This window comes from Cynara cardunculus (genome assembly GCF_001531365.2).
Source record: "Cynara cardunculus var. scolymus isolate 2C chromosome LG 12, CcrdV1, whole genome shotgun sequence".
Taxonomy (NCBI): Eukaryota; Viridiplantae; Streptophyta; class Magnoliopsida; order Asterales; family Asteraceae; genus Cynara; species Cynara cardunculus.
The window spans coordinates 2,506,515-2,532,903 of record NC_037539.1 but is presented as its reverse complement, the minus strand read 5'-3'; the positions used below and the strand labels follow the sequence as shown (position 1 = coordinate 2,532,903).

Genomic DNA, 26,389 nt, shown 5'->3' with positions numbered 1-26,389 from the left:
GGTGTCCGGGTCAAAGCCCGACTAATCCCCGGCAAATTTGGAGGCTAAACATGGCCTCACTTAAATGTCGCCAACACTCCCCTCCCAGGGCTCGAACTCGGGTTCATGACTATGCCATGCCCAAGCCTTTACCACTAGGCTGGAAGGTCTTTGACATCATTTTATATTATTACCAGCTAGTTTTGTCAAACACAATTTATTTATCAGCTAGTTTATTAACTAATTAGCCAAACATATTCTAAATTAAAGGGTTGTTTATAAAACATTTGAAAAATATTTTTAAAAAATATTTTTATGTATAAAGTACTGTTTATTGATGCATATTACTTAAAATTCGAGACTATAAATAAATTGTGCATAATTATAATTTATTAAAATTTTATGATTGAATTCATGTAACTAATTATAAATAAAATATATGAATATTCTTATTTTTTATGAAGAATCCCATAAACCAACAGGAGAATTGAAACGTAACGGAAGTCTACAACAGTCGCCAATGAAATTCTAAAACCCTTCCGATTCCATACAATTGAATTTGGGGATGAACGGGGACGGGGACGCCCACCACCAAACTGTCCACTAATTTTCTATTACTACTGGTACAAATGTTAAGAACTCCGACAACTAGTAGCTGCGGCGGCAGCGGTGGTATCCCTTTAACAATCACCACCTCCGCTCAATCACCAAATCCGTCGGACATGGGTGATCAGAGCCACCACCGGTCTTCTGCGTCGAGAGCTTTCCAGTTTCACCCCGCCAGACCCGCCATCGTGGACCTCTTTAACCTCTATCTCGGTGTATGTTCTATTCTTTATAAACCAAACGAGCATTCCACTTTGAAATTTACAAAAAGGAAAGAATTCAGTTGTATTGGAGTCATTCGTTTCTTACATTTATCTTTAGGATTTCATCTACACATTATGTTTTTAATCTATTAATCAACTCTAATACTTGCAGAGAAATGGCCGCCATAAATCAGATGATTTGATCCGAGAACCTCCGTAAGTTAACACCCTGTTTTGAATTTCAAATCGGACATTTCTGTTTCATCTGCCCGACTATGTTTGCGTACGTTTGGAAAACAGAAGTTTGTGATAGGGCTGGAAGTAACTTATGTAGCATATACTTAAAGTACGTTGTTCAAAGTAGATTTTACATTTGAAATTGTTAGTTACACCTAAAGACGAATCTAAGATGGTTTGGAAGGGAAGTGACAGAATCACAAGTAATATTGAGCTACCAAGTGAAGCAACTCTCAATGAAGGATGACCTTATGTTTTTTTTTATCAATGTAGTATAGTAACCTCAAACTACTGATGCCTATGCATATATTTTGTGTACAAGATCAATGTAAGTATGAATTACGAGCCATTTGTAAGTCACCGTGGTTTTAGTCTTTTAGTTGATTTGTAGACCCTTGATATATAAATAATGTGATTTTATTTAGGTTTTTGTTTATGCCTAACGAGGATGCTAGGCATTTAAGTTGGAATGGGGGTTGACATACGACTCTCATATGTTGTGTACTTTATGAGCCTTTGATAAGTCTACAGTTGCGGGTTATACCAAAAACCAACTACCATTCAGTTGATTTGGAGGTTATTAAATTAGTCTCCTATTATGTGTTTATTTTGGGTTTGGGGCGGGGTCATATACTAGTCTCATATGTTGTGTGACTTTTGAGCCTTTTGTAAGTCCATGGTAGTGACTTTTGAGCCTTTTGTAAGTCCATGGTAGTGACTTTTGAACCTCTTGGAAAACCCAGGCAGCCATGATTTGCCCAGGTCTCCAAAGCCTTCTGGTTAAATTTAAAGTTTTAATTTAATCAATGAATTCAGGTCTACTTGGTCTGTATTTCACAAATTATGTTCTATGATTGAGGGTCATAACTTGCTTGGAAAGTTTCCAGCACTATTATATTCATTTGATTAACCTGTCTTCAGGAAACTTACCCTGCTTTCTTTTTCCAAAATAAGCTTCACGAGTGGGAATACAAAAAGTCTTCTCCTTGAAAATATGGTAGAGACCTAGGGAGGGGACATTAAAAGGAATATACAAGGAAACTTCTACGAGGACAAGATTTTGTGACTCTGTTTCTAATTTGTTTATCACTATGTTGTTATATTAGACTGCCACCCTATCTTGGTTTGTAGCCTTTAAGAAGGTAAAGCTATAATCTAAGTTATTGTAACTTCTTTTATGAAATGATTTTCTTGCATATTTCATGTTAATAATTTTGTGATACATGGGCACTATTTATGAAAACGAACTACAGGAATAAGACACAGAAGAGAGTTACTGCTCTGAATAGAGATATTCCTCCATGCAATGGACAATTTCTTTCAGATTTTCAGCAGCTTCAGAATCAGTTTCCTGTAAGTTTCTAACTACAGAAAGTAACCTGCTTGCATTGTGCTTTTTATCCTTTCACTTGCATTTACTCAATCATTTTAAATGTAAACATTGGTAGTTTATGGTTTATCTTTTCAGGATCATGACCAATTGCGTACTGTGGTGGAATCTGTGCTTGTGTCTCTGGTTATCCAGTGTAGTGGTCATGCACCGAGAGCAGAGTTTATTCTTTTTGCTTTGAATGGTTTGTACAGTGTTGGGTACATATGTTGGGATTCTTTTCTACCATCTCTTCTTTCTTCTGTCACCTCTGCAGAGATGTCGGTGGGTATCTCTTCTGCAGCTTCGCCACAGCCTGCTGTTTCTTCTACGTCTTTATCGAACGCTGGGATGTTACCATCGTCTGCTGTGGCTCTCAATTTCTCTAATTTTCAGTCTCCAAATCCGGAATCTCCTTTAATTTCAGTTCATGGAATTGGATCCCCATCTCAATCAGCAAATGAACCATCATGTACAGCTTTGTCGCCTGTAAAATCATCCGATATCAACAGCACTGGACAGCAGGCTGCAGCAAGAGGTAACATGTCTAGGAGAGATTCTGCCATAAGTACTCTGCGTAAGTTATCTTGCGAGATAATATTTTCTGCCTTGGAAGCCAATTTAAAGCCAACTACCCATGCTGATATTTTCTATCACATGCTAAATTGGCTGGTAAACTGGGATCAATGGCAACAAGGGAGTGATGAGGTTGATGGAGTAAAATCTTTGAAACGGGAAAAGGCCTTATTTGAATGGCTACATAAGTGTTTAGACGTGGTTTGGATGCTGATTGAGGATAACAAATGCCGTATACCCTTTTATGAGCTATTGCGAAGTGGACTACAGTTTATAGAAAATCTACCTGATGATGAGGCACTCTTTACACTCATTTTGGAGGTTCACAGGAGACGAGATATGATGGCCATGCACATGCAAATGTTAGATCAGCATCTTCACTGCCCTACGTTTGGGAATCAACGTCTTCTGTGTCAGGCTGCAATTAATATGTTAGGTGAATCAACTGCAAATCTAAGATACTCACCTATTACATACCCAAGTGTGCTTGGAGAACCGTTGCATGGGGAGGTAATCACATTTTTTGATGTCATGAGTTTTTTGGGCTTTCACTTAATACTTTTTGATAGATATCCCAGATAGTATCAAGTAGGCAATGGATCGTATTAGCAAGAGTGATGTTTTGTTTCTCAAGATTTTGAGAGAAAACAAAAACTAGAGAAACAAATCGACAAGTGAAGAACCTCATTGACATATAGAATTTTCATGCTTGGCAAGGAGGGTAGCCTTCTTGGTTGCTCAATTCATTATCCTGTCATTTCGTCTAGGATTGCACACAGTCTGTTGGCATAGTTGAGGTCTCTTAACGGTTGGTAAGCACCACATCTGAAAACACTGGATCTCACACTCTCCATCAAACCACACCTGGACATTTTCCAATTAAAGCTTAAATATCTTCCTAAGGCATTGCTACTCTCTAGAGTGGTGGAAAGGCACACCTTGGCAACTGGCAAGCCATGTTCTTACTTTCACGATGAGATTATTTGCACACCACCTGGGCCAAGATAAAATTTGATCATCCGAGTATGAATGAGCATAAAGAATGTACCCTTCAGGATCTTAGATGTAACCTATGAGTACTGTATGCACTTTGAATTATGGGCTTAGTCCTCTTGCACTTTGTAAATTGTAACTCTGAATATTTTCGTCCTTCCAAATTGAAAGTTAGACATACATTTTTGTCTTGCATATAATGAAGCCACATTAGTAAGGAAGTAAAATGATACTAAATAAGGACTGTTAGATACACGTGTTCCCCATTTAAATAGTCTTTAACTCCATGCAATATTGAGTGGGAAAACTAGTTATTTATATAAAGGCTTGATGTCAGTAGACACTGTTTGTGATGACTGGCAAGAATGAAAATGAGTTATCCCAAAATGAAATGCTTTGAATGATCACTTATTATGGATGTAGGATATTGCTTTCTCGATTGAGAGAGGAAGTCTTGATTGGGATAGAGCTATGCGTTGTATTAGGCATGCCCTTCGAAATACTCCATCACCTGATTGGTGGAGGCGTGTGCTTCTTGTGGCACCTTGTCATCGAGTGCATTCACAAGGACCAACTCCAGGTGCTGTCTTTAGTTCTGACATGATCTGTGAGGCAACCATTGACAGGGTTATTGAACTCTTGATGCTTACAAATACAGGTAACGGTTCATGCTACTTTGTTGACACATGTATGCCTTGAAATGTGTTGTTATGAGGATATCCACTCTGAACTCTATTCTGATACTGTATATGTTGTACAATTTCTATCTTGTTGATTGCAAAGTTCTTAGAACTCGACAACTGTCAGAACCAGAGCAACTCTGCTGGGGCAATCTAGTTGCCCAGAATTTCCATTGGAGATATTTTCTCCAAGGAGGTCATAAATATATATTCATCAACAAACAGACTAGTATGTGTTGTTAGCAGTCTTTTTGTGGAAATGGACTGCTTCTGTTCCTAAAATGTAACCAAACATGACTTTTCCATTCTTGCTTTCTGAAAACTCCTCTCTGTTATAAGGCGATCATAGCTGGGAAGTGCAACATACTCACTCACATTATTAATTTCTCTACTAAGATCAGTTACTTGGCAGGTTTTTATTTGTTATAATTTTTATTTTTTGCTTATTTACAATGTTCTCATTTTATCAGCATGTCTAAACCAAACCAAACCGACATAGTATATCCCACCCGGGGGCACGATTTGGGTGCCGGAGGTAACATATACGCATACCTTATCTCTGTCCCAAGAGAAAGAGAGGCTGTTTCTGAAAAGACCCCTGATGGCGAAAAAAATAAGAAACAAACTATAAAGCACAAATATAGGCCACATATATGTAAAAGATGTGTTCTTTTTATCTCTATGAAGTCAAAATTATAAAAGAATGCAAAGAGCCTATTTAGCTAAATAGCACATAAAACATACCAAAGAGACTCCCTATTTCTAACAAAGGAAACCACCAACCTTTCTGATGACACTCGACTCTCCCATGAACCCACCGTTGACCCTCCCAACCCTTCCATCAACAGCATTCCTACTTGCAATCAACTACCCTAATCCGCCACCTCCAAGAACTCTTTTCTGAGATGATGCCCTCGGAAAGAACTAACGTCTCCATATCCAGCTTCAACTGCTCATCCCACGTCCTCCTCAGCCTGGCTCACCTCCTCATCTCCCTTATTGTGACACTCCACCTTCCTAACAGGTGCCATCCGTGGTCTCCTACAAACATGCCCAAACCACCTCAGTCTTCCATCTTTCAACTTATCTGAGTCGGGCACAATTCCTAGTTTTTCTCAAAAAATCTCATTGGGTATCCTATCCAACATAGGCTGGCCGCAAGTCCACCTTGACATCCTCATTTATGCGACTTTCATCTTTTTATGTTCACTGTTCAACATTTTGATCCATACAACGTAGCTGGTCTGATTGCCGTCTTGTAGAATTTGTACTTTAATTTTAACTTAACCTTCCTGTCACACAAATCTCTTGTGCCGCCATCCACTTTAGCGAATCTGCCTTGATGCGATGTGCAATGTTCTCCTCAACCGCTTCCTCCTTTAAAATCATAGATACCAAATACTTGAAACTATCATTTTGTGGTACCCTTTGCTCTCCAATGCTGACTTCTATCCCCTTTTTGTTGTTCTTGCCGCTGAAGTTTCTCTACATATATTATGTATTTGAATGGCAATTGCTTAACCCTTTTGCTTGCAAAACCTCTCTCCATTGCTCTAACTTAACATACACATCTCTCTTCGTCTATTATGCTACCAGAGCATTGTTGTCAGCAAATGATATACACCATGGTACACTCCCCTAGAGATTTTATCCATATTCACCGCAAGGAGGAATGGGGTTGGTGCCAATCCCTAGTGTAACCCTATTTCCACAGAGAAGTGTTCTGTCTCCACCACCGGTATCCTGAATTAGGTCCTTGTATGCATATCTCAGTTATATTTCTTCTGTCATGCGCTGCGTGCATGTTACAATCGTTATCAGGGGTAGGATATGGTTTGTGCTTGTTTTGTATTTTTTGTAGTTATGATCATTAGTGGAGAAGTCTCTGCAAATTTTCTTTCACTATTTGACTCGTCTTTTCCCATGTTGCAGATGCTAATTGCTGGCAGGAGTGGCTTATCTATTCAGATGTGTTCTTTTTTCTCATGAAAAGTGGTTGCATAGATTTTGTTGATTTTGTGGACAGGTTAGTTTTACGCATAAGTGAGGAAGATCACCAAATTCTGAGGACGAATCACGTCACATGGTTGCTTGCGCAGATTATTCGGGCTGAGCTTGTAATGAGCGCTTTAAACACAGATTCAAGAAAGGTCATCTGATATGTACCGAACTTCAGATTTAGTAGCCATGCATTTGCTTTCTTTTTTATACATAATTCAGTCTGTTACAGTGCTGCTATGATACTGGGTTGGGACACACGTTATATATTGTATGTTTGACTAAAAATCCACTTACATCTGTAGATGGAGACGACCAGAAAAGTTTTGTCATTTCATAAAGAAGCTATAAGCTCGGTTTCCAGTAACCCCCAAAGTATCCTACTTGACTTCATTACCAGTTGTCAGACCCTTCGCATTTGGTCACTGAATTCATCAACCAGAGAATATTTAAATAGTGAGCAGCTTCATAAAGGAAAGCAAATTGATGAATGGTGGAGGCAAGTAAGTAAAGGTATACTGTATACATATCTTATTCACAAACAGTGCTGCATGAAGTCTTTTTGAATCAGTTACATATGCTCTACACAGTTTTATCATGTGTTGGAGTTTTTTGATCACTTAATGTAGTGAGCGACAGCATACCATCTCCGAAGGCTTTGGCATTTGTAATATTATAAAGCAGCTTGTGCTTTTGCCAGCAATAAGGGACATAATAAAGCTGATAATTCATGTCTCTGTTAATTGTCGACTATTACTGGAGGCATAATTAGGAAGTATGGTTAGCAGGGTTTTATCAACGTGGATACATGTGATTGCAAGCTGTTAAATATTTTTGATGACATGCTAAATATGAACAAGGCTATGTTTACTGAATCGAACTGTTGCCATCTCCAATTTGAAGTTATGTTTTTATCATAACTTCCATTTGCGAGATAGCCGGATTCTTATATAAACATATGGGTAATTTTTTATGAGCTATCACCAATAACCTCAGGATAGAAGTGCCACTAACCTAATTTTGTCTTGCAAATCCTTTTTACAATTTAGGGTTGTAAATGTGACTTGCAACCATTTAACTAGGGTTCCTTGTCGGTTTCAGTTTGCCTTGTAGCAGGTTTTTGCTGACTAATTACCCTCCTTTCAGGGGATCATATGATGGACTATATGAATTTGGACGACAGATCAGTTGGTATGTTTTGGGTTGTGTCTTACACTATGGCGCAACCTGCTTGCGAGATGGTGATGACTTGGTTAACATCTGCTGGGCATGCAGAATTACCAGGACCAAATCTACAGGCTAACGAGAAAATTTCAGTGATGCGGGAGGTTAATCCTGTACCAGTATCACTGTTGTCAGGATTTTCAATTAATTTGTGTCTGAAACTGGCTTTCCAGATGGAAGATGCTATGTTTTCTGGACAGGTAATCTGTATGACTTGCTGCCAATAACTCAGGTCTCTCTTGGTTACGATGTGAGAAAAAATATTTACTTTTTCTTGGGGACCTATATTTAAAATTTGGTAGAGGTTGGGGGAAATTTGCCACTCAATATGCAAACAGTGCCCCAATAACCTGATATAACCATGCCAATTTGTTCACCGTGTCACTTTCTGCCAATAACTCGGGTCTCTTTTGGTACAATGTGAGAAAAATCTTTTATAGTTTTCTTCTGTGGGGGCTTATATATAGATGTTGGTTGAGGTTGGGGGAAATTTGCTATTTAACGTGCAAGCAGTTTCCCGAGATCCTAATATAACCATGACACTTTGTTCTCTTTTTTTGAACTTGGTAAAGAATTTTGCATTCCTTGTAGATAAAGCCAAGTAATGCAATGGCCCTTCAATTGTGTATATTTAATATGCATGATATATGGTTGATCATGAGATGCCATTGAGTGAGAGTGCGAGCTTGGCTGGAGGAGGCTTTTTTTGGTTTCTTCAGTTCTTTAATGAGGCAAACTCATGCTTGAATCTAAGCTCTTCTGTACATGAGCTACCTGCCATGTAAAATCTGTGCTAGTTTGATTTAATCATTGGAGACTGGTTCATACTATTATGTATGCGTACCAAACTGAGAGTGGGTAAATTGCACCCTGAGAAGAGACAATGAAAATGATAAAGACGAGGATACTGTCAGTACATCCTTCAGGAATTCAAACTGCCAATGGGTGGTGATGGAAGGGGAAGTTCTGATCATTTTGATCAACTCTCTCTCTACACCGACTGATCATGGCTTAGTAAGCTTATATTTCACATTATTTTGGAAGTGGCTGGTGCCACTGCTGAACCAGGTCGAATCTGGAAGCCAAGAAAATTTTGTGGCCAGAGCTGAACCCTGGGGGCACTGTATCAAAGACGACCGTGGGTTATGCTCATAACCAAAATGACACACCCATTTTTCATGTTCTGAAATCTTAGTCATTTTTCATATGTTTGGCACATTAGAATATCTATGTACAACATTATTAAGTTAATCTATGTTCTGATATTTTATTCTTTGCATTTAATGCAGTATGTACCTAACATTGCCATGGTCGAAACATATACTAGGTTGCTGCTTATTCAACCTCATTCATTGTTCCGCTCACATTTAAGTGTAAGCTCCATTGCTTCTTGAGATTCATATCACTGTACATTTTTCATGCATCACTGTTTCGATAATCACGTTTCCATGATAGATACCCACCCATATGTCAAATCAAGCACAAGTTTATTAAGTTTCTTCATGCTTCCCCCAAAGAAAAGAAAATCTGTCTCTGTATTTAACAGTGTCCTGTCTTCAATATGAACCTTGTAAGCTAAGTAACGGGGGTGATACTCCCTATCCTTGCACACGTGAATGTGCTTGATGTGGGTGTTTTTTGCTTCTTGTTTCATCATAGCGTCTTTCTTTTATTCCTTTTTGCTAATTCTTGTAATATGTCTTAAAATTTTGCAGCATCTGCATCAGAGGAATTCTGAAACTTTTAATAAGCCTGCAGCTACACTTTTAATGCTTGAAATTCTCAACTATCGGTTATTTCCTTTATACAGGTGATTGGGACTAGTTTCCATATTTGAGAATTACTCGCATTTAACTAACAATTCACATTATATTAAATCGATCACCTTAATTTTCTCTCTTTGTCAACAAGCATGTTCATCCATTGGTAGATGAGCCAGCTAGGAATCTGGGTCTGGGGACATAAACAAACCAATTTGTAAATCTTGTTGCCAGATTAGTGAGAATAGAAAAAAAATAGCCTCATGTGTACTAACCATGTTAACGTCAAGGACAGATTATTAAAACATTCATGTTGGATTTAAAAACCAAACACTCTTCTTGATAAAGCAAAAGTAAAAGAAACCTAGGAAAAAGAATATCAAAATAAAAAAGATCTGAGATGAAATTGAATGGATACATGTCGTAGAGTAAAAGATCTTATGTGGTATTGTGGTATGCCCTTTGTTACAAAGTCCTGCTTTGCTTGTAAGCTACTATTTGGATTAACTACTAGATAATACGCTGAATGACATGATAATTTGATACACAGAAAGATATATATTGCTTAAACTTAATACATTTAATCTAGTATATATTATTGAGTTACGATGGATGGAAAGAGAATACCACAGATGTAACTGCAATATTCTTAATATTCTTAATATTCTTGTTATGCCCACATGGCACCTTGCAACCATGTGCCAGATGCTACAAAGTCTCATCATATGAGTATACCTAATTATGAAAACCACCCTTAGTATCAACCACACTTTACGTCTTTTCATCACATGTACACTAAGAAACTATGGAGACCTCTGTTGGGGAGCCAAGGTGAACTCAGCCTAAGTGGTTCAGCCTGCACATGACTTATGCTCATCTCTCTCTCTCTCTGTATCTTATATCCATGTAATAATTTTAGTGCTACTGTAGGTACCAAGGGAAGAGCAAGACATTGATGTATGATGTTACGAAAATTCTCTCCACACTAAAAGGCAAGCGTGGTGATCATCGTGTATTTAGGTTGGCTGAGAACCTGTGCATGAATCTCATTATGTCGTTGAGAGAATTCTTTTTTGTGAGGAGGGAAGGGAAGGTGGGCTAGTGGCCGTGGAAGTACAATTTTTTCCATAAATACTATCAACCACCTCATTTAGGCTTGTTTAAATCTTCTGCAGGGACCTACTGAGTTTACAGAAACATTGAATCGTGTAACTGTAGTGACTCTTGCTATTATCATTAAGACACGTGGAATTGCTGATGCTGAGCACCTTTTATATCTTCAAACAATGTTAGAACAAATATTGGCTACTAGCCATCACACATGGTCAGACAAGACCCTCTGTTACTTTCCAGCTGTTCTACGTGATGCCTTAATTGGGAGGACAGACAAGAGGGACCTAGCAATCCAAGCATGGCAACAGGTCAGTGTTTACGTGCAATGCATCCTCTTATCATCTTTTAGCCCCATTTCAATCTCTTATTAGTTGATAAGTCTTTCACATTGATCAACTCAATGCATAATAATTCTTGATAACTTGGGACTGGCTTTTACACAAGGATTTACACTACCTTAATTGTCCTTTGAACCTTTTTTCTTCTCAATTCTTCTCCCCAGTGAAGTAAACAAGCGTTTAAGCTGTTTCTCAATGCATTAAGGAGAATTGGTGGAAGAAATTTATGATGGATTCTTTGAAGTAATGGAAGGTTAGGATGTGGGGAAAATGTCATTTGTTGCTATACACTTGGTACTCAAGTGTACATTCTTGTGAGACAACAGGTCATGACTGTCATTTCGTGCTGATGAAAAATAAGTTATTGATTCAACAGGGTTTCTATTACATAATCACTCCATGCCTTTTTGTAGGATTTGTCAGAATTTGACAGGACGTTTTCAAATATCACATGTGTTCTCTTTGAATATCTGAAAGGTGGAAGGGATGTGGCTTCTAATATTACCCTCATGTTATTTACTTGGCTTCTTAGAAGTTGATGTCTTGTTTTTAGGGGTCCTAAATATTATGTCATGTAATTTATCATCAGAAATTTTGAAATATTTTGGATATTGATGATTGTAGATATGCTAAAAGTTATTTATGATTTTTAACATTCATAGAGTTGTATTTTATGTTTATGAAGGCTGATATTTTGGTTATACAAACTGCCTATTAGTGACTGTTTTTCCCATTTACCAATATTAAGCTATTGGACATATGTTATTGATGTGGTTACTTAAGGCTAAGATATTATCTTCATTCACAGGCAGAAGCAACTGTGATCCATCAGTGTACACAGCTTCTCTCACCACCAGATGATCCCACTTATGTCATGACTTATATAAGTCACAGTTTTCCTCAACACCGACAATATCTCTGTGCTGGAGCGTGGGTACTGATGCGTGGACACCCTGAGAACATTAACAGTGCAAACCTGGTAAAGTCATCCTTCTCGCTCCCATTTTTTACTATGTTCATTTTCCCCAGGTTAATGTTATACTTTGATCCTGTACTTATTCCCATTTCATTTTGTCATAATTTCTCTTCATTGACTACAGGGACGCGTGCTTAGAGAATTTTCCCCCGAGGAAGTGACTGCAAATGTGTATACCATGGTGGATGTCCTTCTGCATAATATTCAGTTGGACCTACAACATGGACATTCCTTGCAGGTTTGACGATGAAAAGTTGTTTTCATGTGCTTGTGGCAGTTCTTTTGATTATATTTACATGCTTTTTCCAATTATCTGGCCCCTAATAGTCATAATGGCCCAATATGGTTTCAATTTCTAGGATCTTATATTAAATGCCTGTGCAAATCTCGCACACTTTATTTGGAACCACGAGTTGCTGCCTCCAGATATTTTGCTTCTGGCGCTAATTGACCGTGATGATGATCCCCATGCTTTGCGTATTGTGGTAGGTTCTTATAGCTGTTTATGTTGCTCTTCCCCTTATATTTCTTGTGTCTGTTAGAACCAACTGTGCTGCTGCATTATCTACAAAAGATATTTCAGTTCTTATTCCTGGTCTAACAATTTTGCTTATGCTCATCCTATTCCTATGTAATTGGAAGATTGTGCTAACTTGAAGACTTGAAGTAAACCTAGTTGAATAACAACATTCAATATGCTCAATGTCCTTGGAATCATATCAATAGCATTTATCTCTTTCATTACATTCTCGTCTGTTTCTTACTGTCTTAACCTCTTTCTTTACTTAGGTCGAGTCTCATATAATATTGCCATATCGTTTTTCTATTTGTCTCTTCAAGCTTGCTAGCTTCCTTTACTACCTCGTTAGTGGTGGTCAATATTAAATTCTCTTGGCTTGTAGGTTTGGGTTCGTGCTTGTGTGTTTCGCAAGCTTGGTTCTCAAATATTGATCTGTCAATTGCTTTTTCAATGTGGTTGGAAATAAAAAATTTCTTATTGCATTTCAAACTTAAGAAGCTTTTTCTTTATGTTATGGATATGAAAGATCTATCTATGATCCTCCAAGTAAGATGTGGAGTATAATATTCGGCAAAACATCACAATGAACATTAACGGTATTATCGCCAGATGTGTTGGACTACTACCCACTGATATGTGAGTATGACAGTGGCTCATGTATCATCTAGCTATGGGAAGGGATAAGGATATGAAACTTGTTGAGGTGTGACTTTTAATCTTTCCACAAGCAAAAGAGACGTAATCTAGCTCGGACTCGGCTTTGATGACCAGCGTTACGCTGTGTTCTCGAATTTGGGAAGAAAAGAAAAGAAAGGGATGGAAAAGAAAGGGAGGGGAAAGAAAGGAAGGGAAAATGGTTTTATTATTTGTGTTTTTGGAAGTGAGGAAAAGGAACGGAAGGAAAAGGAAGGAAAAAAAAATTCTTGATCTTGAACAGGAGAGAGAGAGAGAGAGAGAGAGAGAGAGAGAGAGAGAGAGAGAGAAAGGAAAGATGTTAACTTTACAAATATACCCTTTAGAAATATGTCCTTTATAATGAAAGGTTGGGTAGTTTTGTAATTTTAATAATTTTTTAGAGGGTTTTAATTTCTTTCCTTTCCTCTCCTTCCCTTTCGTCCCACATCTGGTAGGAAAGTTTTGGGAGGAAACTTATGATTATTTTCTATCCGTTTCCTTTCCTTTCTCTTCTAAAAAAGGTTCCGAGAACACGAGCTTTTTTACTTTCCTCCCCTTTTCCTCCATTTCCTTCCCTTTCCTTTCTAAAAAATGTTTCGAGAACACAGCAGTTATGTCTGTCACAAGTATAAACTTTAGATAAGGCCTAGTCCATCCTTTTTGAAGAAGATAGGGATGAAAATATCTACCTTCCTGTTCTTATTAAGGATTTTCTGCTTCTTGTCTTCTTTTGTCATACTGTTTACAGAAACCCCTCCCTCAATTTCGATTTTTATTTATTCTCTTTCTGTATGCTTATTTTAGGATCTGTTAATTTTCATTTCTTCCCGAAGGCTAAAGATGGAAACGAAATGATTGTTTTCAATAAATATACAAAGTTGGGACTTGGGTAGTAAATTTAGAGAGTTGGATCTTGGGACAAAACCTATTGTGCTAGGGTTTAAATTTTAAATAAAAAAGGAATAAGAAATGTAGAAGGCAATATAAGCATGTAACTAGCTATCAAAGGCTTTGATATAGATGGAGAAGAATCACAATATCCAACAATTTCATGTTTTTTGGATGAAGAGTGACCTCTGACATGGAATAGCACTTCTTCCTGTCGGAGAGTGTAAATACATTTGTAAACAGTTGGTCCAACAATGAATAATAGTTTCTATGGCTGTGTACAGTTATTATAGCGGGCCAAGAAATCGGAAGATACTTTTTGCAGAAAACAACTAAAAAGAAACTAGATGTGAGACTTGTGACTGTGCTGCTAATCTGAAATGCTTGCATTTTTGTTTTTCAGGTTAATTTACTTGAACGACAAGAACTTCAACAGAGGATAAAGTTTTATGTTGCTAATCATGACAATCCGGAGCATTGGCTTCAAAATGGAATATTTAAGCGTATTGAATTGCAGAAGTCTCTTGGCCATCATTTGTCATGGAAGGAAAGGTGATATGTGGAAATTACTTGTCTTGCCAGTCTGTAACTGTTACATGTTGCTAGATCCAAACTTATAATTGCAAATAAAAGTTATAAATAACTAAACAAGAAGGATCTCCAACACCCCAGACCCCTTTTTCTCCAACACTGCATTCACGGATGAGAGACCTTTCTTCTTCATGGTTTTAAGTAGTAACAAGGTGAAAAGATAATCAATAGCTTCACTAAACGGGGAACACTAATGCTTGTTGCAGAACTTTGTTCAAATCAATCTATCATAGCTTAGAGCCTGCTTACTGCTTGCTATATTAATGAATGTAAATCCCCAAAATATACACCATAAGATAATAATTTACAACATGACTTTATTCTTTATATACCGATAAATATGATTGCAAGGGGTATTTACGAAATCAGTCTCTCTACTCCTTAGGGTAGAGGAAAGGTCTTAATTCCAAGTGGGATATACTAGGTATGTTTGGTTTGGTTTATTTACTGATAAATGTGTTAGAAGAATAGTAGGAAATAGCTTCTTGGTGCCAACTTTGGAGTCACCAAGAAATTACAAAGTATTTAAGTAATAAAAGGTAGTATATGCTTTCCCTACAGACCAGTTTTCTTGCTAAATTCCTTTTAATATTTAGGTACATTTTGACCATTTTGGCATGTTATGTAGTATAACAGTTTATTGCATGTTTTTCCATCTTCATTGTTTGGTGCTACATATATGTTATGTTTTTCCAGGTACCCAACATATTTTGATGATATTGCAGCACGTTTACTCCCTGTCATCCCCTTAATCATTTATCGGCTAATTGAAAATGATGCCACCGACGTAGCTGATAGAGTTCTCCAATTGTTTTCATCTTTCCTTCGTTACTATCCTTTGAATTTTACATTCGTACGTGATATACTTGCATATTTCTATGGACATCTTCCAGGAAAGCTCATCTTTCAGATACTGAATGTACTTGATATAAAAAAGGTAAGGGTGATCCTATTTTAGCTTTCCACTAATTCTTTTGGTCCTTGCATTTTCACTGAATTTGACTACTTTTTTCTTCCAGATGCCATTTTCAGAGTCATTTTTACAGCGTGTCAATTCGTCAAATGCCATATGTCCACCATTGGAGTACTTTGCATCTCTTTTATCAGGTCTTGTGGCTAATGTCATCCCTCCTCTATGTAACTTGAAAGGGGAGGGTTCAAATCAGTCTGGATCAACAAATGCTTTCGAATGTCAAAAGCCATTCTATCAGATACAAGATCCTGGCACATATACCCAACTAATTCTTGAAACTGCAGTTATAGAAATCCTCTCTCTCCCTGTAACTCCGGCACAGATTGTTTCGGCATTTGTACAGATTATTGTCCACATACAACCAACTCTTATTCAGTCTAATCATAGCTTCCATGAATCATCAAATAGTTCAGAATCATGTTCTGCTTTGGCAACTTCCCCATCAGGAGGAATCACCGATTTTTTAGATGGTCGCAGATCAAATCCTTCAACTACAGAACTAGACCTTCCAGATTTTGTTTCACAGAGTGGTTATACGTACCAGAAGTTGTCTTGTGTGCTGATTCAAGCTTGTGGTCTCCTGTTGGCTCAGCTTCCTGCTGAATTCCACATACAGCTTTATGCAGAGGCTTCACGTGTCATCAAAGAGAGTTGGTGGCATGCAGATGGAGGGCGGTCTACTATTGAACTAGATTCTGCTGTTGGTTATGCTTTGTTGGATCCGACATGGGCTGCTCAAGACAATACCTCCACTGCCCTTGGTAGGTTTCAACTGTTCATTGTGTGAATTTTGGTTTCTTATTCAACCTTGCCATCCCATGATTCAGGGGCTATTTTTTAGCAGCTTAATGAGACTTACAGCTTATTCGGTCAGCTATACATGACTGTTTGGTAGTGGTTTAATGATATAGAAAGTGGCTTATTTAGTAAGTTTTTAGGGGAGAACTTTATGCAGAAGCCAAGTTTTATTTTTTCTTCCAAACCTGCCCTTCCCAATTAAAGAAAATGTTCATTCCATCTATGAATGAACTCTTCCAAACAAAACCCTTATCAATCTGTACAGACAGATTAATCCAAACAGTCAACTTTATCCATACAGGACTAGATGGAAAACTAACCAAGCATCCATCTGCCACAATAGAAGTTAAACTTGGTACATAGTTCAATCAAAGTGTGACTATTCATCAGTTATCTGAAATAAGATTCAATAATGACGAGACAAAGGCATCTTGTGAAGCAAATGAAATGCTAAAATCATTACATTTTTTTTGGAATGAAGGGAGTATGCATTAAGATTGACTGGTAAAGAAATAGATATATTATAGGTTAGTCATTGATCTAGCAAACATAATGTAGTTAGCCTGTTTGGCAAATATATTCATTTTTGTTCTCAAAGTTAATGATTCAGGGTAAAAGTTTAAGCCATAAATAAGACATGTCAGACAATACACATAAGCATTTTGGCACAGCAACCTGGCACCTAAATGTATCAGTCAATTTCAATACCTATATTTGCAAAATGGGTCAACTGTCATTGATTGTCAAAGTGATAAATGATTGATATCCTGGATCCATATTAACTTGCTACAATCTGGTGATCAATTCTTATTTTTGTTGCATAATTGTAATGCAGGAAATATGGTGGCGTTGCTCCATGCTTTCTTCAGTAATCTTCCACAGGAATGGCTAGATAAAACACACCTCCTTATAAACAACCTAAGGCCTGTTTCCTCCATTGCAGTGCTGAGAATAGCCTTTCGCATAATCGGTCCACTGCTGCCAAGATTAGCAAATGCTCATAGTCTCTTCACTAAGGTATCAGGATAGAAATTCACTTTTCATACTTGCAATTCGTCTAGTTTACCTTATTTTTACCAACTTAAGAAGCAACTTCTTATTGGTGGTTATTTATCGACTCATCATGTTTTAACTTATTTTCCAGACTCTTGAACTGCTTTTAAGCATGATGGTGGATGTGTTTGGGAGGAATAGTCAGCCATCACCTCCTGTTGAAGCATCAGATATAACAGATCTTATAGACTTCCTGTAAGAATACACTTAATCAATCATATAACCAATTGAGTTTATTTGCTGTCAGCAATCAATGCATAAAGTTTGGTCACCAATCATATAATCAATTTCGTGCTTGGTTCTCAGATTTTTCGAGTGATTGCTTGTAGATTTTTCTCTCGAGTAATTGGACTTTCAAACTGTAGCTACTAGATTTCGTTGTTGCAAACAAACCATTTTTCTTGCTAAAATGCAAAAAAAAAATATGCTACATTTTGCAAGACCGATCAACTTTGGAGAAAGGACTCAAGTATAATGATGCTCTTTATGTTTTCATCCCACAATTTGCTAAAACCCATTGTACTTGCAAACTGTATTCTTTTGACATTTTCACAAGATAATTGAAAAGGTTGATCACTCCTTTTTCCTCGTGACTAGATCTGCAGAACACATAACTTCTATTTTTTTCATTTGTACAACTTTTTGATGCATATAATATTTATATACGGTAAATACTCATGGACCATTTGAACCCTGACCTCTTGTGAGGCTGGCTTACCGGTAACTCGGGTACTGGGGCAAAATGACCCTTTTGTCATTTATACAGTTTTCCTTCATTCAGCTGCATACCATCTTGCAAGTCCAATCCATGTTTGATTTCTTATTACGTCTTATTTCCTTTTCAGTCACCATATTGTGCATTACGAAGGACAGGGAGGGCCTGTACAGCCGAATTCTAAACCGAAACCCGATGTATTGGGTTTATGTGGAAGAGCGATTGAAAACTTGCGAAAGGATGTACAGCATCTTCTTTCTCACTTAAAAACCGATGGGAATTGTTCGATTTATGCTGCTGCTGCTACGAATCCGAAACTGTCTCAGAATCTATCCTGAAGGTTTCTCCAGTTTCAGGTTATTTTAGGATTTGTATAGATGAAGTGAGTGGTGTGTTTTAGGAGATGAAATTTTGGCCATCAGCCAATTGGTTTTGGATGAGTTGGCAATATAAAACCTTTGTTTTACATACATTTTTATTTTACTTTTTAGAGTAAGGGGCCGTTTACCCCCGATGCTTACCAGGTAAGCGTTTACCGGATCACTTATCTTACCAGCTGAAATATGGCAAGGGACGAGAATCTTACCCGGTAAGATCGATGGTAAGGACTGAGAGTCTTACCCGTTAACTGGGGGTGACGACTCCTACCTGGTTAGCTCTTACCTGAAAAAATTGATCAGACGATGCCGTTTCGTTGGACTATAGTCTTACCTGGTAAGATAAGTGTTGAATCTTTACAGATAAGTGCTTACTGAGTAAGCGATTGTGTAAACGGCTCCTAAATAACAAAAATTGTCTCTTTGGTTTGTTGAAACTCTAATTTTTATCCATAGAGTTCAATAGTTACACCGGTAACCTTATGGTTTGCATACCGCTACGGAATGTAGACCGTAACAAAATGCAAACCACAACTCTAGAGACGAAAACCACAATTTCCAGAACCCATGTGGACGAATTTTGTAATTTCGAGCAGTTTACTAAATGCTTACTTGGTAAGCGCTTAGCGGGTCATTCATCTTAGCGGATATACATGCCAAGGACTAAAAATCTTACCTGGTTAGAGCGATAATAAAGATGAAGAGTCTTGCCCGCTAAGTGAGAGTGACGACTCTTACCTATCAAGCTTCTACTATGCAAATTATTGCGTACAGTACCGTTTTGATGAACTATAACCTTACCAGATAATGTAAGTAAGAGTATTGACTATTACTGATAAGCATTCGGGTAAACATCTCCTTAGTCTATTTTCAAGGAACCAGGTAATATATCGGGTTCGTTTGGTTTGATTAACCCATTAGGTACCCCAGAAAATGTTTTGGGTCGGGAGAAGTGTATTATCAACTGATAAACGGATTTTGTACACTTCTAAACCCGTAACACAACGTACCCCATATGACATGTTAACGGGATGTCAATCATCCGTTGCATCGAGGCCTTTGTATCGTGTGTTGGGGGACCAACGTTTGCGCTGAAATACATGTGCGAAATCAGGTTATAGCTTATAAGATGACATCATAATGTTATTACAAATATGAAGTGCAGTACAATCAAATTAAAAGACGTCCTTGGAAGTTTTTCTATCTATACTACTTATAAGATGACATCATAATGTTATTACAAATATGAAGTGCAGTACAATCAAATTAAAAGACGTCCTTGGAAGTTTTTCTATCTATACTATCCGAATGCGTGATCATACGTTACAACGATAACTACACGGTCGTCGTCAAATAATCTCCAAAAACAAGTTTCTACTAGAAACGAGACTAAAACCGATGAACCTGTAGAGATCGATTACAAAACTTTGAAATAATTGTTATACATAAACTTGTCGTTACTGCTTATCGTCTTTCTCTGGTCCGTTGCTGGATTCGGGTTTGCCGAACGAGCTCTTACCGAGGTTGTAAGGAGCCGAAGCCATCACTCTGTATCGATAAACAAGAATCTGGTTATTGGATTTTCTGATACTTGCGTTATAGAACAAACAAGATCCGAAAGGGTTCACAACGACTTCAAAACCACTAGAACAGGGTCGCAAGCCCAACAGTATCCAGATTATCAGTAAAGTCTAACTTTTTAAAACAGAGTATTAGCCGTATATAAATCTTATATACTTTGAAATGACAACTATACCTTTCTTTACGCTTCTCTAGAAACCGAGCCAAAGACGCTCCACGCATCTGAGGAACAGCTGCATCCAACAATCCAAGTGTTAACGATCTCTTCCTATTTGAAGGTCCGATGGTAAAATGACCTTCTAACAGGTTTTTCTTAAATCCACGACCTTTTAACAGGTCTGAGAATTCCAGATATCTGTCAGAAGGTCATAGATTTAAAAAACACTTTGTGACAAACAACCCGTCAACTATACCTGACTGGATCATTCGTCCAAGTGAACTCATCCCATTCGGTGGCGGTCCAATGCCAGTCGCTGGACCAACAGACCCTTGGCTCGAAAGGGTTTTGTTAGCCCCGTCTCCTGCCGGAGTCCTTGGTGTAGCCATATGAGCTTGAACCCGACTCCCGTTTCCGGCCAATAGCATTATAGCCTGAGCCTAGATTACACAAGAAAACACGATTCAAGCTTTGATTTCGATCAAGATCTCAAACCCAAAACACGAAACCGATAGAAATATTACCTTCTCGGGGGAGATATCGTCGTATACATTAACCATACCACCATAAAAGATGGTTAATTGAACAGAATGAGTTCCAGTAGAACCACCAATCCATTTCTATACATTTAAAGAAGTAAGTTCATGAGTCACTTGAGATCCAACAAAACCTGATCATCCAAATTTTGTTAATCAAGAAATCTTGAAACAACAATAATTATTGTTTTTTCTATTTTTAAATCTTAAAATCCTGAAAAAAAAAACAAACCTTAATTTCAGGGGAGTGATGATTGTTGAAGCTTTGGAAACCTTCTGCATAAGATAACAAACAAACAAACAAACATCAAGGATTGGATCTTTTCTTGTTCTTGAACAAGATTTGGGAAATAGAATTCAAGAATCTCCAATTAAATTGTTTAAAATTAAAACAAACCATGAAATCACAAGTCAACGACTTGAAAACCAAGAGATAATCCTAAAGCTTTTTGTTGATTCATGTAGAAAACGACTTGCTGTCTGATTACGAAAAAACACCCATAATAAATGGAATTATGAATTTTTAAAGAAAACATGTCTGAAATCATAAAGATTCATATCTGATTGGAACCAACAAAACACCCATCGCCTCTAACATCTCATAAATCCCCAAATTTACAAGAAACAGAGCTTCGATATATATATATATATATATATATATATATATATATATATACACTAAAGAGAGAGTAAATAATGAGTCAAAACATTTATAACAAGAAAAATTTAAAATCTCATAAAAATTCAATAAACCACAAATAATGAGGATTAAAAATGAAAAAATAAAAAAAAAGGTTAATGATATCGAAAATGAACCTGCTTCCATGGCTGCTTCTTCCTTAACATTCAAACCCATGAAATCCCTTTCCATTTTGCAGCTCAAAATGACCCCAAATCGTAAAGATTAAAACCCAAATAAATCTTCAAGAGTTAGAAAAAAATCCCAATTGAGATATAGATATAGATATATATGTGTGTGTGTGTGTATATATATATATATAGAGAGAGAGAGAGAGATGTCTTGAAAAACTGAGAGTGAAAGAGAAATTGGGGGAGGGACTTTTTAAGACCTGTATCTTCTATGGAAAGAATGATCACAGCCGTTGATTTCATTTACTCCATCTGTTACATACTCTTCTATATAAAAATAAGATGCCAACACGTTTATTTTACAAAATTATTATATTCTTTTTCAAGTTTAAGATATTAATTAATTTATTTAAAACTATTTTTTAATCTTTTCCACCACAATTTGTTAGTTTTTGTTGTATCCTATGTCTGAAATGCACCTTGTATTTTATTTTGAATAAACAAATAAAAATATTTAATTTATAAAAATACTTTTACAAGATTAAAATAGTAAATAAATTATATATTTAATTGATAAATACATAAATAAATTTCATTTTCTACAAGATACCCTAATGGATCAAGTTGTATGACTTATTACACTGGTAGCTTATCACGTAATCTATAAGATCCCGAAGCCCACAACAACAGATTGATCTAATAACTTAGAGTCCAACTAAAAACCATGGTGAAAGTTGTTTGTAACCCATAACTTTTTTTTTTGATTAACCTGGATATCCAACCTGCTACCCGTGCCGACTAATCCCAGAATGACCACCTGCTTTGCAGATAGCCTAGAGTCACCGTATTTGAACCTCCATGGCCACAAGGGGATTTTTATTCCTTCTTGGATTTGAACATGAAACCTCCTGATACTTTTGACCTTTGGAGTCAAATTCAAACCAATCAGACACCACCCTTGTGGTTATTGTATCCCACAACTTGAGACTTGTAATAAACTCGCAAATATGATTTTCTATAAATGGATGAGTTGCTGCACAATCTTTTGAACACCCACGAGAAAACGAGTACTTAAATGTCAGTAAATAACCATATCAGCTTTTCTTTTTCCAATTCTAAAAGTTCCAAACACACCATTCAAAACGTTTTTTGATATTTGATTTTTAAACAATTAAACAAGATTGAAACCAAAAATCAGTACTTCAAATAATTGTAGGAATTCACATGTGAATAGTTTATTCATCATTTTAAAAAATTCAAATTATTCAGTAATTTAACAAGAAAATTAAATTTAAATAATTTAAATTTGTAAAATCTGAATCCACTTGTATTTTTATATATTTTGTAAAAAAGACGACACTAACCATTATTTTTAATTATTTTTTGGAATATGTGCAATAAAGTAAAATAAATGGACTTTCACGCCAAAAAACATTAAATTTATAAAAGTAATGAAACACATGGCGATATAAAATATGAAACGTGGGGGCTAGCACGTGTCATAAATTCATTTGTTAATGGTTTTTTAACTTTTAGAAAGATAAAAACAACCAAGCATTAAATGAACGTAACATTTACGTGCTAAAATTTAATATCTCGTATTTGAGGCGTTATTATTATATTCTTTTTAGAGTAAAATTCGATTTTGGTCCTTAATGTTTGCGAATTTTTATAGATATCACTCATCAACTTCAAAAACTTGAATCTAACAACTTACTTTTGTGAATTTTTAACGGTTTTGGTCTATTTGTCTAACGGTCGTTAATTTTATCCGTTAAATTCAATTAAATAAAAAGTATTTTTAGTATTTTCATTATATTAAAATAACTCTAAATTGTAAAACAAAAAGAAGAAGGAAAGATGGTGATTGCCTTTTTATAACAATTTAAAATTAAAAATATAATATTTTTTTTTAATTTTAATATAAACATAAAGAAAAATACTTTCATTTAGCTGGGTTTAACGGAAAAAGTTTAGGGCTGCTAGACAGAAGGACCGAACACGTTAGGAATCAACAAACGCAAGGGACTAGATCCGTGTTCTTATAACTTAGAAATAATAATCGCCGAAAACTACAAATGTTAGGGACCAAAACTTAAGCTTTTACTCTTCTTTTTATTTGATTTTTAAAAATAAAGTCAAATTCACATGTGATTAATTCCTTATTAAAATTATTGGGGGACCAACAATCTAATCTTTATCTTTATTAAAAGTCTATTTTAATTTATAATATTTTGCATTTCAAGTTGTTTTGAAAACGCTACACCTTTAGAGTTGAATTGTAATTGACGGATACATATGTAAATATTTATAATTATTTTTTATTTTTTTTATTTCCTCAAAGTATTTGGGCCATAAAAGCCCAATTAGTAAGTTAAAACAAAGATATTTGGTGGGGGTGCTAAAAAACCCGACCAACCCAAGTTAGTTAGATGAGAAATAACCTAAGCCAAAACAATCGGATGTCTAATCGAGTTGTAAAATTTTTAAACCGTAAGTAATGAGTTGGGATTGGGTTACAATCATTTGAACCCAACCAGATGAATTTGATATTCTTTTTATTTTTTAGATTTAATATGATTGTTAAACTCCCTGTTAATATGTAGATAAGACAATCGCACCATTATATACCCTCTTCATGTACATATAATTTCGATTTCTTCTCCATCTCTATATAACTCTTTCCTATATATGTTCAGTAAATGTGAAAACGCAAATTGAGAAAAATAGTTGAAGGTGATATATTTAAAATTTAAGAAATATGGATAAATTGTACCAAATGTTTGGTGATGAAAAAAGAATTATGAGTAGAGAAAACAACATATTCAAGGTTAGGATTATATTTAAATGTATCAAAGTATCAACTCGAACAACCCGTCGATTTGAGTTGGGTTGGTTGAAATTTTTCAAACCGCAAACATTAAGTTATGTCGTTTAAATGTCTTCAACTCAATCAACTCAACCTAAATACCCTAATAATTAAAGATGAGGTGGTTGGGAATCGATAGGGATGAGTTAACCGGTCTATATATATAATTAATTCATAAGATAAATGCAAAAATATTGACTTTTATAAGTAAATAATTTATTAAATATAATTATAAAAACCATATTATAGGACAATATTTTTTTTAATAACCAGTAAATGTTTGAATATGTTTTAGACCCGACTAGTTTTATCTATTCAAGTTAGGGTGGAAAAAAATCCTACTAATCTAACTCAGAATTAGTAGGTTGGGTTGAGATTTTCAATTCATTTTAAAAAATGAGTCAACCTGCTTAACCTTTTTAGATAAATGAGTTGGGTTGGGTTGAATTTTTCGATCTGTTATTTCCAACCCATTTCAAATATTATATAATTTTATTTTATTTTTAATATTATATCTAGTAATTTTTTAATTAAAAATCCAAATTCCAATTGCTTCAGTTACTCTTAATTATCATGAAACTCTAAGAAAATCCTTTAGTGCATTACTCTATTATCGCCTCCAAAGTCCAATTGAACTCTTCAAATCTGTTGTCCGTCTCTCGCCCTCTCGATCTCTGCTCTCTCTCCGTGCAGCGTTTTTCATCCTCTTGGTTCTCTCTCCGTCAAACATTTGTCTAATTGTCTCCCTCTCGGTTTTCTCTCCGTCTAGGCGTCCAAGAGTGAACTTGGGTTGGTGAAAGTGGAAGTCGAGTTACTTAGAATTTAAAATTTTCCGATTTATTTTGAACAAATATTTGTTGTAGTTGTATTTTATTCAAACTTTAAACAATCTGTTTGTATTTGTGGTTGTGTTGTGTTTTATTCAAAAAATTAAATAGTCTAGTCTTTTTTTATTTAAAATTTTAAAATTATATGGATTAACCCAAATTCAACTCATTTATTTAACAGGTGGGTTAAAAAAATCGTAAACAGATCAACTCGTTGTCAACCCATTTAGATAACATATTTGATTGAGTTGATAATTAAATGAGTTGGATTAAATTGAAATTTTCAACCTGTTTAATAAATGAGTTGAACCCAATCCAATTTGACCCCTAATTCAAGTTGTTGAAAATTGAATCGACTAATTTCTATGAAATTGCTAATTTTCTATTTAAATATTATAAATTTTTTAAACGTAAGAAATTGTTATGGCTTTGATATAATAATCAATAATGAAGCTTTTAACCGTACAAAAAAATAAATTAAATATATAATTGTAACATGAAAATTTAATTTACATTAATAAAACATATTAATTAATATGATATTATTAAAATCCTTTAAATCACTAACAAATCTTACACACACAAAATTTGTATTTGCATACAAAGTATTCTCCGTTTTCATGCAAAAAACATGGGATTCAAACGTTTATAGTCTTCAACATCAAAAAAGTTCCACGTGGAACATGTTTTCCATCGATAAACATCACAAATAGACGAGTACAAGACAAACAATCACGATATATCTTGAGAATAAAAGCATCAAATAAAACACACATATTTTTTTTCTTCTTATTGATGGGTATGACAAACATGCCGTGATTAATACGCTACATACCTAGACGTCTGTGGAAGCCATTAATTCATTTGTAATAAGTTATTTATTTTATCATATTACATCAAACCGAAAGAAAATGAGTTGTCTCAACTGATAATTACATTATATATATATATATATATATATATATAT

General features: G+C 35.7%; 2 protein-coding genes across 6 annotated transcripts; one reads left to right on the top strand and one right to left on the bottom strand.

Moving 5' to 3' along the window:
• The first annotated feature begins 583 nt into the window (after positions 1–583).
• LOC112522546 (mediator of RNA polymerase II transcription subunit 23-like) lies at positions 584–18,718 on the top strand. 4 transcript variants are annotated; one of them, XM_025131741.1, is made up of 22 exons: positions 584–800; positions 961–1,004; positions 2,279–2,378; positions 2,494–2,971; positions 3,092–3,480; positions 4,387–4,621; positions 6,576–6,793; positions 6,947–7,154; positions 7,788–8,065; positions 9,155–9,238; positions 9,581–9,675; positions 10,556–10,718; positions 10,801–11,046; positions 11,885–12,055; positions 12,177–12,290; positions 12,412–12,537; positions 14,539–14,687; positions 15,423–15,663; positions 15,746–16,460; positions 17,333–17,514; positions 17,642–17,745; positions 18,396–18,718. In XM_025131741.1, the coding sequence occupies exons 1-22, from the start codon at positions 609–611 to the stop codon at positions 18,601–18,603; spliced, it is 4,740 nt and encodes a 1,579-aa protein (XP_024987509.1). In that variant the 5' UTR covers positions 584–608; the 3' UTR covers positions 18,604–18,718. The 4 variants fall into 4 exon arrangements, with proteins under 4 accessions (XP_024987509.1, XP_024987508.1, XP_024987510.1 ...); XM_025131740.1 differs by having other exon boundaries at positions 2,494–3,480; XM_025131742.1 differs by lacking the exon at positions 584–800 and having other exon boundaries at positions 2,474–3,480.
• A 1,027-nt stretch (positions 18,719–19,745) lies between these two features.
• On the bottom strand, positions 19,746–21,953 carry LOC112522547 (protein TIFY 7-like). Of its 2 annotated transcripts, XR_003070207.1 has the most exons (7): positions 21,733–21,953; positions 21,149–21,192; positions 20,905–21,000; positions 20,637–20,820; positions 20,399–20,456; positions 19,944–20,190; positions 19,746–19,854 (listed from the first exon to the last, which is right to left on the bottom strand). XR_003070207.1 is itself a non-coding variant. In XM_025131744.1 (6 exons), exons 1-6 carry the CDS (start codon positions 21,785–21,787, stop codon positions 20,100–20,102), a joined length of 528 nt encoding a protein of 175 aa, XP_024987512.1. In that variant the 5' UTR covers positions 21,788–21,953; the 3' UTR covers positions 19,913–20,099. The 2 variants fall into 2 exon arrangements, 1 of the variants encoding a protein (XP_024987512.1); XM_025131744.1 differs by lacking the exon at positions 19,746–19,854 and having other exon boundaries at positions 19,913–20,190.
• Positions 21,954–26,389: the final 4,436 nt, after the last annotated feature.

Bases quoted from the DNA above. Each gene is read 5' to 3' on its own strand.
- LOC112522546 (XM_025131740.1), top strand. From the start codon at position 609: ATGTTAAGAACTCCGACAACTAGTAGCTGCGGCGGCAGCGGTGGTATC. The intron at 801-960 runs GTATGTTCTATT...TAATACTTGCAG, and splicing joins TCTTTAACCTCTATCTCGGT to AGAAATGGCCGCCATAAATC. The intron at 1,005-2,278 runs GTAAGTTAACAC...AACGAACTACAG, and splicing joins GATTTGATCCGAGAACCTCC to GAATAAGACACAGAAGAGAG.
- LOC112522547 (XM_025131744.1), bottom strand. From the start codon at position 21,787: ATGGAAAGGGATTTCATGGGTTTGAATGTTAAGGAAGAAGCAGCCATG. The intron at 21,193-21,732 runs GTTCATTTTCGA...TATCTTATGCAG, and splicing joins AGAAGCAGCCATGGAAGCAG to AAGGTTTCCAAAGCTTCAAC. The intron at 20,457-20,636 runs GTATAGTTGACG...TGTTGGATGCAG, and splicing joins TGGACGAATGATCCAGTCAG to CTGTTCCTCAGATGCGTGGA.